Here is a 13,650-nt window from a genome sequence, read left to right as displayed (position 1 = left end):
TCCATTCTTTATGATTCGATGTTATGTGTATTATATCTACATATGTTCTATACTCCATAAGTCAGAGCTATACTTTTTTCTTTTAGATAGTCAGGTCTACCTAAATTAAATTACTTAGGGAAAATTTAGTTTTTTATATTTACCCATTATTTACCATTTCACATACTCTTCGTTCTTTCCTGAAGACCCAACTGGTATTTCCCTTCAGTCTAAAGAATTTGCTTTCACATTTGTATTGCAGGTTGACTGACAACATATTCTCATAGTTTCAGTTTATCTAGGATAGTTTGCCTTCATTCTTGAAGGATATAATCTCTCTGGATATAGAATACTGGGCTGACAGCTTTTTTTGTTGTTGTTGAAGTATATTTAAATCATTATTTTCCTTTATTTAATGTGTCTTGTGTGTGTGTGTGTATGTGTGTGACGCTTTCAGGATTCCTTTTTCTTTATCATTGATCTTCTTCATGTTTATTCTATTAAGGATTCACTGAACTTGAATCTTTTGAAATTTTGTCTTCCACCACATTTGGGAAATTATTACCTGTTATTTATTCAAATATTTTTTTGGTCCTTTTTTCTTCTCACTTTCTGGAACGCCAGTAATACATGTATTGACTTTCTGATTTAGCAAGAGGTCTCTGAGACTGATTCATTATTTCTTTTTTTTAATAAATTTATTTTTTATTGGTGTTCGATTTACCAACATACAGAATAACACCCAGTGCTCAATCCCGTCAAGTGCCCACCTCAGTGCCCACCACCCAGTCACCCCCACCCCCCACCCACCTCCCCTTCCACCACCCCTAGTTCATTTCCCAGAGTTAGGAGTCTTTCATGTTCTGTCTTCCTTTCTGATATTTCCCACTTATTTTTTCTCCTTTCCCCTTTATTCCCTTTCATTATTTTTTATATTCCCCAAATGAATGAGACCATATAATGTTTGTCCTTCTCCGATTGACTTATTTCACTCAGCATAATACCATCCAGTTCCATCCAGGTCGAAGCAAATGGTGGGTATTTGTCGTTCCTAATGGCTGAGTAATATTCCATTGTATACATAGACCACAGCTTCTTTATCCATTCATCTTTGATGGACACCGAGGCTCCTTCCACAGTTTGGCTATTGTGGACATTGCTGCTAGAAACATTGGGGTGCAGGTGTCCCGGCGTTTCATTGCATCTGTATCTTTGGGGTAAATCCCCAGCAGTGCAATTGCTGGGTCATAGGGCAGATCTATTTTTAACTCTTTGAGGAACCTCCACACAGTTTTCCAGAGTGGCTGCACCAGTTCACATTCCCACCAACAGTGTAAGAGGGTTCCCTTTTCTCCGCATCCTCTCCAACATTTGTTGTTTCCTGCCTTGTTAATTTTCCCCATTCTCACTGGTGTGAGGTGGTATCTCATGGTGGTTTTGATTTGTATTTCCCTGATGGCAAGTGATGCAGAGCATTTTCTCATGTGCATGTTGGCCATGTCTATGTCTTCCTCTGTGAGATTTCTCTTCATGTCTTTTGCCCATTTCATGATTGGATTGTTTGTTTCTTTGCTGTTGAGTTTAAGAAGTTCTTTATAGATCTTGGAAACTAGCCCTTTATCTGATACGTCATTTGCAAATATCTTCTCCCATTCTGTGGGTTGTCTTTTAGTTTTGTTGACTGTATCCTTTGCTGTGCAAAAGCTTCTTATCTTGATGAAGTCCCACTAGTTCATTTTTGCTTTTGTTTCTTTTGCCTTTGTGGATTGGATGTTTCTTGCAAGAAGTTACATGGTGATTCATTATCTCTTAATCCTTTTATTTTCTCTTCTTCAGATTGGGTTTTTATTCATCTATCATCAGGTTTACTCTTTGTTTTATAACTTCCATTCTGCTTTTAAGCTCATCCAATTAATTAAAAAATTTCAGATAATTATTTTCTAGTTCTAAGACTTGAGTTTGGTTCTTTTTTTTATAGTTTTTATTTGACTATGTTTTCATTTATGTTTTTGAATATAATTTTAATTGCTACTTTAAAGTCCTTGTCTGCTCCTTGTAACATTTGAGTCACTTCAGAATTAATCTCTGTCTGTTGTTTTTTCTCCTGAAAATGGGTCGGTCATGTTTTCTTGTTTCTTTGTTAAATAATTTTGGATTATATCTTAGTCACTGCTACAGTTATGTTGTAGAGACTCGGGATTGTGTTTTATTCTTCTAAAAAATATCAGTTTTTTGTTTTTACTTGTTTGAGCAGGCAGTTGATGGTTAGGCTCATACTGCAAACTCTTTCTTGGTGTGTAACTCAAATCTTCAATTATTTTATTCTTAGTTGGCATTTTGTTTTGTTTTTTACTCAAATGTGTGGTTCACAGGTCAGCCATATATTTGAACTGACTGTATATACAGAATTTAGGGCTCGTCCTTTCTAACTCTGTCCTTTCCAGGACTCCCCTTTCACTTTCCAGTGGCTTTGGTTATTGTGTACCCTGTCCACTGCTTCTTCAGCCCAGAAAGACTGAAGATTTTTTTGTCTGAGTTTTAGTTGCCCTACATATTGTGGGTTGAGGTCTGCCCTCAGGCCAAAAGCTGCAGTAAGCAGGTATCTCACTTAGTTGCATTCCTTTTTCTAAGTGTTGATTCCTTTCCAGAATCAACCTGTTTTTAGTCAATTTCTAGTGCATTTAGGTAGTTACTTATTTGTTATATATTTGTATATTGTTTATAGTTCCCCTATGCAGGAAAACTGGTGTTGTAGGAGGTTTCTAAGCCAATAGTAGAAGTAGAACCAGAATTTTTAAAGTTAAAATCATTGGAAAATGTGTGAAGTACAATCTTAATGGTTTTATTATTTTTTTAAGGTAGAAAAAGAAGTGTGATGTACACACGCACACACACACACAGCAATTGAAAAGAACTAGTTTTTCTAACTCCAAAGTCTTCTTAATGAAACATTTCCAGTGTAAGTATAGATAGTTTACCATATTCAAAAGAAAACTTTGCATAGATTTTTAAAACCTGCATAGATTGTGGGGGTTTATTTCCAAGACTGAGTTCTGTTGTATATAGTACATCCAGTGTTTTTCACTTCTGATATAGTTTTGATTCAGTTAACAAAGTAAAGAAAGTAATTTACAGTGTCAGAGTCCTCAAAATTATCAATTTATGATTTAAAAAATTTTTATGGATAATTTCCAGTATAATTTCCACTTTCTAGGAAATGTTCATGTTTCCTCTTGCTACTCAATAGGCTCTTTGTGAAGCAGGAGGCAGAATCTCTGTTTTGATTTTACTTTAGTCTCTGTGCCAGTGGTTTTCCTCCCTGCTCTATTTCCTTTATATTTCTTTCTCAGTCTTTAAAAAATTCATTTTTTCATTAGTTTTAATTTTTTAATCCTTATGGGTAATAGGAAAGGAAGATTAGGAATGTTAATTATATATTTGGTTGTTTTCTCTTTGCTGCACCTTACACATTTACCTACCTCTTCTCCTTTCTTCATAAGAGTTGTAAAATATTTAAAGTATTTTGCTCATTATGAATATGTAGGGAATTTGAACACGTAAAAGCAAGGACTCTCTATATTCTCATTCTATTGGGAAGGTCCTGCTTGTTGAATTTTTAGGTATTTCAAGATGTTCCAGTCAACTGACAAGGACTTCTCCTCACAGTGTCAGAACTGTAGTGATGATGAGAGTAATGCAACTAGCAAATAGTTCTGGTATGTAACCACTTTTGCATGTTTACTTCACCAGAAAACTCTGTGGACTAAAGTGGTATCCTATATTCCGTGTTAAAATTTGGAAAACCATTTGCATGCTTTCAAAATAGATTTTGAGGTAATGGTGTTAGTCAATAAATAGAGAATATATTTTAATAAGATGTGAAATTCTGCCAAGATTAATATATCTTCATTTCACAACTCTTCTAAAAAAGGGGAAAACATAACAAATTTGAATTCTTAGAACTTTCTGAATAATATGAAAATTGAACTTAGGGTATTAGTGTACTTGTTATTGTAAAATCATTTTGGTACTATATGTGTTTCCAGTAAAATGCCATTCACAAATATGGATGCTGCTGCTTTTTTATATAGCTTATCAGTGGAGATTTATTTGTTTTTTACTTTTCTAAAACTAAATCCTTCAGTTTTTGTGTTGTCATAGATTATAAAATAAGTATTTTAGAAAGTATATATCCAGTTTGTACGTGTTTCCTTGGACAGTCTGGTTGTACTAAGTCTTTAGAATAATGTGATCTGTGGTGTGGGTTCTTTTCCATAGACTGTCAGTTAATTCTTTTGGACTGGATGAGGATAAAGAAAGTACGTTCTCTGCCATTTTACCATCGCTTACTGTTGTACTTATACAAATGGTGAGATGGTTATTGTTATGAGATTAGATACATTGCTTCTTTATAATAATTGTTAATTTTTAGATTTAATGATGGCACTTAAAGACACTTTGATTTATACTTGGGAAGACTTTGTGTGTTTATTATGCTATATATTATAGTTTATTATTTGTGATTTTAAATAGCATCCTACTTTTTTGGGTCATGTTATTGTATAGAATATGTTATATTATCCAATAGTATATAGGTTTCAAGACTCAAAATATTCAGTATATTATCAGGGGAGATTAAGGAACATAACACCATCCAGTGAAGTCACTGTTGTAATACATTGCTTTGAAAATGTTATTTTCTATTTTTTTAAAGGATATTTAGGTCTATCTGAATATTCTTTTTTCTGCTTTTTTCTGTTTGTATATATATTACTTAAGTCATCTATCATTGCATCTTAAATAAGGGTAGCTATATTTCAAAGGTTATTTTTTACTGTAATTAATGTAAACAGCCTCATTACATAGATGCAAGGGCTTAAAAAACACAAAAATGAAAAACTAATGATTACTCAGGGTTATAGGTTATAGGTTCCTGTAACTAAAGTTCAGTTTTATTTTCTAGCCTTGTAATTTAACCCATACCAAGTAGTATTATTTTGATCTATTAACCTACAAAAATTTGTGAATAAACTTTGATATTCTCCCACTTTGTAAATCTGCTGGTATTTTCTTTATTGTAATGAAAAAGAAATCATGCTATAGTAACTAATTCTTGACTTAAACCCTTTTTTTCCCCTTTAGAAAAATTGGAAGCTCCACCACCCACCCCAGGACAGCTGAGATATGGTAATGGTTCTATAATTGTTAAATATTTGTGCATCTGTCTTTTAGATTTGAAATAACTATATCATTTACTGTTAGTATAGAAGAGTCAGTAAATTTAATTTTTTCAGGTATAATGGGTTATCTATCATGCTGAAACAGAAAGTTTATAAACTTGATTTAAGATACATTACAATATTTTTTCAGTAAATTACCTGCTTTATTATTTTTTTTTGAAGTTTGATTTGCCACGTATAGTAAAGCACCCAGTGCTCATCCCATCAAGTGCCCTCCTCAGTGCCCTTCACCCAGTTACCCCATTCTACCCTAATGGAATTTCTAATATTGTTAGCAGTATCAATCATTCTTAAACTGTTGTTATAATCCAGAAATAAAATTATATTAATGGTAGGATTTTCTAAATTCCCAGAGAAAAAGGATATGTTTACTTTAGTTTGGATTTAATTGGGTAATTTCAGAACTAGAAAGTCTGGGCTCAGGGCTACGTAAGAACTGTTCTCTGATGGAGAAAATACAGCTTGCTGTTTATGATGATGAAGAAAGTTAAGTTCATTTAAGACCACCAGGAAGAAGAAGCTTATAATGGCACTGATGTACTTTCTTTACTCGATTATGATGGGAATAAATAGTCAAGGCTAATACTGGCATAATGTAAAGCAGTTTGGGATCTTATAAAGACAGTAAAAGAAGAGAATATTTTAATGGTACAGTGAATTTGAGTAGGTTGTAAGTGAATGCTAAATATTAGATGTGATTTGCTTTTACAGAGTAGTATTTCCCAAAGGAAATTGGAGAAATCACAAATTTAATAGGAGGTCATTACATTACTGGAGAGCAAGCTATATAATTTTTAAAAGCTTATTAATTAGCCATTCTTTTTTCTCTCAGAGGTAGAATATAATTTATATTAGGAAGAAGTTACTTTCCTAAATACGAAAACATTTAAGAATTCTTTTACAACTTTTCTTCCCCTGGTAATTTTTCCTGATCCACCTAGCCTAGGTTCATGCAAATTCATGTCCATAGCACTGTATAATACTATTATCAGTTTTTTTGTCATATTGAAATTAACTATTGATATAGTATGTTATCATACCCAAACTTCTTGAGCGTTGGTAACCCAACTCTTACATATCTTTGTATCTCATGCCCACTGGAGTGTCTAGTACATGTTTATGTAACAATTCGAAAATTATACTTTTTCCTTTGTGTTGACAATACATTTTTATTTATATGACACACTTATTTTGGTCTAAGCATAAAAACATGATATATTTTATACTTCAAGGTTGCTTATAATAAAATTTTGAATGTCTAGTAGTTAAGCAGCTAGACTTAGTTAAAATCAAAGAACTAAGGCTGGATTCTTTAATTGAAAAATCCCATTTCATTAATATACTATTTGGTTTTTACCATCTTTAATAGCTTTTAAAATAATACTGTTAAAAATAATATTCTTTATAATTAAAAAGATGCTACTTTTTATCTTGAACATTCTCTCTTGATAGCAAGAAGACATCTGAAATGATCTAGGATATATATACCTTTTTCCTGTGATCTTAGTCTTCAATAGTGGTTTTGGGTAGAAGCGTTTTTCATTTTATTTTGTTTACTACTTATTAGCCTTCCCTGGATTAGTGCAGAACTCATTATAGTAATGTCACACTTCCATAACTTCTGGATTATATTTTAATTATACTTTCTGTGGACTTAATGCATTAAAAGAAAAGACACTCTAATGTCACTGAATACATACAGCTAATTCGTTTAAGGGACTAGTTTTTGGATATGTTATAAAACTCACAACTTTGATGTTTATTTTAAAAAGTCATCATTTGAATTGATGTTGGCTCTATCTTGGCAATTTTATAGATGAATTAGAATAAAGTCTTTTAACTATCCCAGCTTTTAATCTGTTTCACAGTCTGCCTTCAGTTCTCTTAATATGGAATTCTCTTCCTTTCCAGGTTAGTGGTCCTCAACTTAATTAACTAATGTTCATTTGAGTATCTGCTATGCACTAGGCATTCTGCAATGTGCTGAAGATGCAAATATGAAAAAGATGAGACTGAATGTATAAAAAGCATATAGGTATTAGTTCTTCCTAGTTACACTTCTGTTATGTCAGGTCATTCAAATTCTGTATTAGATAGATAAGGTAAGATGTGCCTCTGTTAGTAAGAGGCCAAATTCCATTTTTATTTAAATCAAATAGTTTGTGAAAGCTTTCAGGAATACTGATGTTATGAGGGGAGGAAAAGCTGCATATATATGGCTAATATAGATGAGTAATTATATTTTTCTCACATTTCTCCAGAAATTGGTTAGTGAGTAAAAGTGACCAGATAGCTTCCCTGAAATTTGATTCAGAGTATTTTAAAATTATTTCTAATATGGAGATTAATTTTATGATATTAGTCTTTAGGTATAAGAAACAGTTTGATATCAATAGCAATAAACAGGAAAAACATGGTACTTGTAATATGTATTTACTTATTTGTTCGCCTGTTAACTGTATGTACTTTGTATGTGTAGCTAGTAAGAAAACAAGTCAGAAGTCTAACACAGTTATTTTTACATGTTACATGTTTTTTAATTTTGTTTTGTGTCCCCAGTGTAGCTTCTAGGAAGTAGTTTAACTTACAGCAGGAACAGAATCTTTTGGCTATGGGAAATGGAAAGCAAATTTCAAAAGTTGTCAGATCTGTTTAGGAGACTAATCATATGGTCTATTTTCTTATTTGAAGTTACAGAAATCTTAAAATATATTTTCTGTTTTTGATGTTTTTCAGTATTCATCCACAATGCGATACCTTTCATAGGGTTTGGCTTTTTGGATAATGCAATTATGATTGTTGCAGTAAGTTCTTTCTTTCACCCCTTCTATTTTGGGTTAATAAAGAAAGTAATGTGGTCTAAATTTTCCTAATAATTTATATATCCTAGCTGTAAAATTTTAATTAACATCATAATGAACAAGGCTATTTTTTATTATATTTCATGTTAATTAGACTATCATTCCGGTTTAACTCATTGTATATATTAATCATTAAGACTTTTGGTAAAGCATTGACAGTAATAAACACATTTATTAGGTCTATATTATTCTCTAGTTTCAACATTCTTATTAAAGGAAAAAGTATATAAGTTTTCTGATCTTTAATTTTATTGACAGTTTTCATCACATATATGTTATTTGGTTAGCTCCTTGTTTAGTTTTTCCATGCAGAAATGTTTTAAAGGGTGTTTTGATATAATCTATCCATTTAATCGAAAGATATTTTAAGTTTTAGTTGAGAACACTGAGTGTATCTCCTTTCTGTCGTTGTTCCATTGTAGTGTTTTAAAAAAAAAAAATCCCCTTTGCTGTAGTCATTTTAATGTAAATGTGTTCCTTAAAAGTGTTTAGTCTCAGAGAAGCCTTATTTACCTTTCCTACCATTGAGTGGCACCTTTTGTTAATGAATACCAATATTGGTTCAATTTCTAAAGCCAGAGATGAGTCCATGGATTAAAATGCAAGCTTCTAAAACTGCCCAGTGCTTTATCCACTTCTTTTCACTGACTCTAACTTGAAAAAACGATGTAAATGGTAGCTGTTGTGTAAGAGACCGTTAAAAAAAAAATGATTTTAGGATTATTGAATGTGAGAAAAATACATATGAGAGCTGCAAGGTTTGGGTGGTTTTTTTTTTTTTTTTGGTGTTTTGGAGGTCACATGTACTACAGATGGACATAAATAGAATATTTGGTTTCAAAACAGGGATTAAAGGTAGGATTTACATTGTGTAGATTATAAAATTTGCTTAAAGAATATCTAAAATTCTTAAAAGAATATCTAAAATGAATTTTTTTTTTTGCTATTATATAGTCTCATCTTATGTCCAGATTAATGGTGCTCAGATATCCAGAAAGTCTGGCTATTCACCTTTGTTCACACAATAAGAAGGTATCCTGCTGCCTAAATAGTCACAGAAGGTGCTCTAGCATGTACACAACTTGAAAGTGAGAGCGCCCACTGCATAGTTCTTTAGCAAAGCATCCTGGCAAGAGCCTCTAATATATAATTTCAGAACGCTAGTTTTTTGACTGATTATGACATTTTCCTAATATATATATATAAGTATTAAATTGGCAAATTTATATATCTGTGAATTTGAGAAAATATATTTGAATATTCAGCAACTTAGAACCACACTGCTTTCAGTGAAATTACTAAAATTTGAGTTGGTTAGATTATTTAATGAATAATAAATAATATCTAATTATAATGAAAACGTCACTATCATGGATTTATAAGCTATAGTTCTTGATGTTCTTAGTTTCTCTGTGACAAATCTATCTTTCGGTTTTACACAACTCAATATTTCAGTTTCTCCTAATTGAGAGCTAGTATCCACACTACTACCTTCATATTCATTTTTTTCCACCTCAGTAGGGCAGACCTTGGATAGTCAAATGCTGAAAGACTATCCTTTCTACAAGGAAGTATTGAGATGATATATTTTGTATAAAGAAAGGTGCATAGATGGGACACCTGGGTGGCTTGGCGTTTGAGCATCTGTCTTTGGCTCAGGGCGTGATCTCGGGATCCAGGATCGAGTCCCACATTGGGCTTCCTGTGATGAGCCTACTTCTATCTCTACCTCTCTCTCTGTATCTCTCATAAATAAATAAAATAGGGTCTTTTAAAAAAAAGTGAACAGAGATTTTGAAGAGGGTTCAGAATAGGGAAACTGGGTAGCTTCATAGACCCTGAATAAAATGTTCACAGTGTGTTATTTCTTTGAAATAAATATCTAAAGTAACAGATAATCTGCATCTAAATACAGCTACCAACAGTGAAACACCCACATTCTAGAGTCAAATTATTGTAATGTTGTTTACTGTTTTCTGTTACTTGGGCCTGTGTCTCATTGTTAGTATAACTGAGAGTGAGCTATTTTTCCAGGTCTGAGATGCTTGACTCCAAGTTAGTAATTAATACGTGTTCTTGAAGTTTACACTGAAATTCAGTTTCAGGGACATATACTAGTTTTTACTCATATAATATTGAAAGAAATGTTTAAACCACTGGCTTCAGTACCTGATGAAGAGCAGTTTGTGTGGGAAATTTGTTATTCAGTGGTAATTGCAAACTAGTTCAGGAACAGTGAAATTTCCCAAAGAGTTTTATAATAAATAGGCTGCTGAAACTAAAATACCTAAATAATATAATTCTAGAATCTGTGAATAGGGAAAATAGTCGTCATCATCCTAAGAATGTTTTTCACCTTTTAATTTTTTAAAAACACTGATTGCCTTCTAATGTTGTGGGACAGATTGACTGTTTTAAGATAGTAGGTTAAGGAAATATTTGATTCTTCTTTTCTATCATGTCATTGACATTTGATGTTTTCCTCTTTCCTGTTCTCCTCTTTTGGTTGCCATCCTAGTTGTAGTCATCAAAACAAATTCCTATGTAACTTCCTGTAATAGATTGACCTTTATTGTTGGCTGCTGTTCATACTCAGCCTTTGGTTTCATAGCTTTGTATTCTCTTTTTGCATTACTGGTATTGCTTTTTATAACATATTTTGGTGGTGGTTTTTTTTTTTTTTGGATTACGTTTCTTACAATTTAATTAGAATAGAATTTATTAGAATTCTAGAGTAGTTTAATTGTATTCAGGTGATGAACCAGATGTAATTTTAAGATAACTAGTATTGGATGTATAACAGAATTTGATGTAACTATGGGGAAAAGTAAAGACTAGTAGTCTATTGTCCTCAATCTGTCTTTGACTTTGTTTGAAGCTTTTTTTGTTGTTAGAAGGTCCTTCAGGTTTCTTAAATACAACTAAGTGATTAAGCACTTAAACACTTTTTAAATACATGTATTGCAAACAGATTTTTCTTGGGGCATGCCTAATGATTCATTGCTGCTAAAGAAGCTATATTTATTTTTTATGTACTGTACCTGTCAGGTGCCTTTTTTCTATATTAGTGCTCCAGTTTTTTGTGAGTTTTTTTTTCTCATCCGTATATAAAGATACACATCGTTATTCTTTATGTGTGTTCTGTTCATTTTCTTTCAGAAATCTGGTTTTTTTTGGGGTTCCTTTAAAACCTTCCTTGTGATCTTAAATACTTAGGAGACTTATGCATCAGGCTGTTCTCTCCATATCCAACAAGAATTGTGTTTTAAAGGGTTGGAACCGAAAGGCCTAGGCAAGAGAAAAATGAGGAAAATTCAACTCAGCCTCTCTTCAGTTTTATAAATAATTAAGTAATGCAATATTTCTACATACCAGATAGTGTTCTTTTTTTCTCTCTGTAAGTATCATTGAGATTTAAAAATTTGTTTTAGAATTTTCAAGCATCACTCTTCAGGAGGAAAATTAAATCTATTTATGGCAACATTGCCCAAGCGTTAGAACTCAGCACAGTAGATCATAGGATTTCTTCTTTATTCTGTGTAATAACCCATTAGAATAGTTTAACCTTCTTCATTTCAGTTTCTTCTCTTTAAAATGGAAGTACAAATATGAATCTCTCTTGTCTATAAAGGAACGGGACGGATGTGGAAAGTATGAAACTCTCTCAGTAAATTCAGTGGAAATGCAGTAGAGTCTTGTTTTTTACTGAGGATCTATCTGTTGTTGCTTATAAATGAATCATATGGTCTTACTACCTAATGGTTAAAGGACTCATTGATATAAAGATAATTTTTGACGTTTGATCTCTTGGGTCCTTAGAAATTAGTTGAGTCTGTTTTTTTTTTTTTTTTTTTAAACTCTTTTGGTAGAGTAAATAACAATAATGTATGTGTATCATTCAGAATTTAAAACTAGGTGAGTTGATTTTTGTGTTCCAAGAGGTTTAAAGAATCTTTCTTTGTGGCTGGAAAATATAAATTTTAGATTTTTAATGATGGGTTATATTGCTATTTGTATTGTAATTATGTTTTTGCTATTTTTATGAAAGTATAATTTTAATGAATCAAGTGATATTGATGTTTCCTCATAAATGCATACATTTAATAGATAAGTACATTACTGCATTATATGAATATTTCTGCATATTTTATATATATAATTTTGCTGCAATAACCTATGGGTTTAACCAGTCTCTCTGTTTTTTAATACTTTGCTATTTTTTATAGTCACTTCAGCATTAGTTTTTAAGATTAATTTCTTTATAATCATTTTTCAGGGAACCCATATTGAGATGTCTATTGGAATTATTTTGGGAATATCAACTATGGCAGGTATTTAATAATAGTCATTTTATTATCCATTTTCTGTATATTTATAAAACATTTTAGCAGCTTAGATTTACTAGAGGATAATTTATTTGAATAAGTTTACTCATTGAAATGTCTATTAGTTTGTCTCCTTAATCCTGTTCTTCTAATTCTTAATTTTGTATATGTAGCACTTTTTTCTTGAGAAATTTTAGGTACTTTATCTTAGTTAATGAGTAACAGTGCTGTACTATGTTAAAATCAGTTTTTCTCTTAATTCAATGTTACCCCAAAACTTTTTTACTCTTGTTTCTACTAATTTGTTTTCAAGTTGGGTAGAAAAACCAAAGAAGAAAATATAAGTTTGAAATCTAACTTGGTTCTGTTACTGTCTTTCCCCTAGTTACCATCTGTTTTTCATGATGGTGAAATTTAGGAATGGTTCAGTGTTGTGTTTGTTGTTTGGAAAGCATTGTGAGTAGATGAGTCCATGAAAGAGATATTTCTTCTCTATGATTTTCTTGAATTTCAGAGCTATTCATAAAGCTTTAACTTCCAAATATCCAAATTTCCCTAAATATAAAAGATAAAACTCAAAATATTGTATAGATATTGAAACCAAAATGGAAACTGGCTACCACAACAGAAGAAAACCTATTATTTGATAGAAGTAGAACAGTATAATCCCAAAGGACTTGTGTTCTATTTTAAAATCTTGAGATTCAGAATTATCCAGTGAGTTACTTTGGATATAGTTGTAGTTTCAGAAACTGTGATTACTCTTCCAGATCAGTGCTTTGTTGATGTTATAGCGATATATTATGATGACTTTTCTGACTTTCATGTAACAAGTCACTTACTCATTTCTCAATTTTTTAGCTGCTGCTTTGGGAAATCTTGTGTCAGATTTAGCTGGACTTGGGTAGGTACATTCATCTGTTCACCTGTGCATGTGTGTACGACTTACTCTTTCTCTTCTCCATTCTTTAATTGAGAAAGATAAAAAATATGGGACATTTATTGTGTATGTTTTCAAACTAAAGTTTTAAATTTAATATTTGTAAATCAGTAGTACTAGATCTTTGGTGTGCATCAAATATAAATGCCTGGGTTATACCTCTGGGTATAAGGACCTGGAGTTTGTGTTTAAAATCTTCTCAGGAGATTGATAGATGCACAAAGTTTTTCTAAGATGACTGTAATTTAAGCAGAGTTTAATTTTCATTTATTGAAATATTTATATGTATTTTATAGACATTTCTA

General features: G+C 31.7%; 1 protein-coding gene across 3 annotated transcripts in view; it reads left to right on the top strand.

Moving 5' to 3' along the window:
* The window catches only part of TMEM65 (transmembrane protein 65), a 63,764-nt gene that overhangs the window by 40,405 nt on the left and 9,709 nt on the right, over positions 1 to 13,650 (top strand). For all 3 annotated transcript variants that reach the window (XM_055314323.1, XM_055314322.1, XM_055314324.1), the window contains 4 exons: positions 5,122 to 5,166; positions 7,956 to 8,023; positions 12,357 to 12,411; positions 13,267 to 13,309. In XM_055314323.1, coding sequence (XP_055170298.1) covers positions 5,122 to 5,166; positions 7,956 to 8,023; positions 12,357 to 12,411; positions 13,267 to 13,309 — 211 coding nt within the window. The remainder of the gene's footprint in view (positions 1 to 5,121; positions 5,167 to 7,955; positions 8,024 to 12,356; positions 12,412 to 13,266; positions 13,310 to 13,650) is intronic.

The sequence above is a fragment of the Nyctereutes procyonoides genome, unplaced genomic scaffold (genome assembly GCF_905146905.1).
Source record: "Nyctereutes procyonoides isolate TBG_1078 unplaced genomic scaffold, NYPRO_anot_genome, whole genome shotgun sequence".
NCBI lineage: Eukaryota > Metazoa > Chordata > Mammalia > Carnivora > Canidae > Nyctereutes > Nyctereutes procyonoides.
Note: the sequence above shows the minus strand (reverse complement) of the source record. Positions and strands in the feature narration are given on the sequence as shown.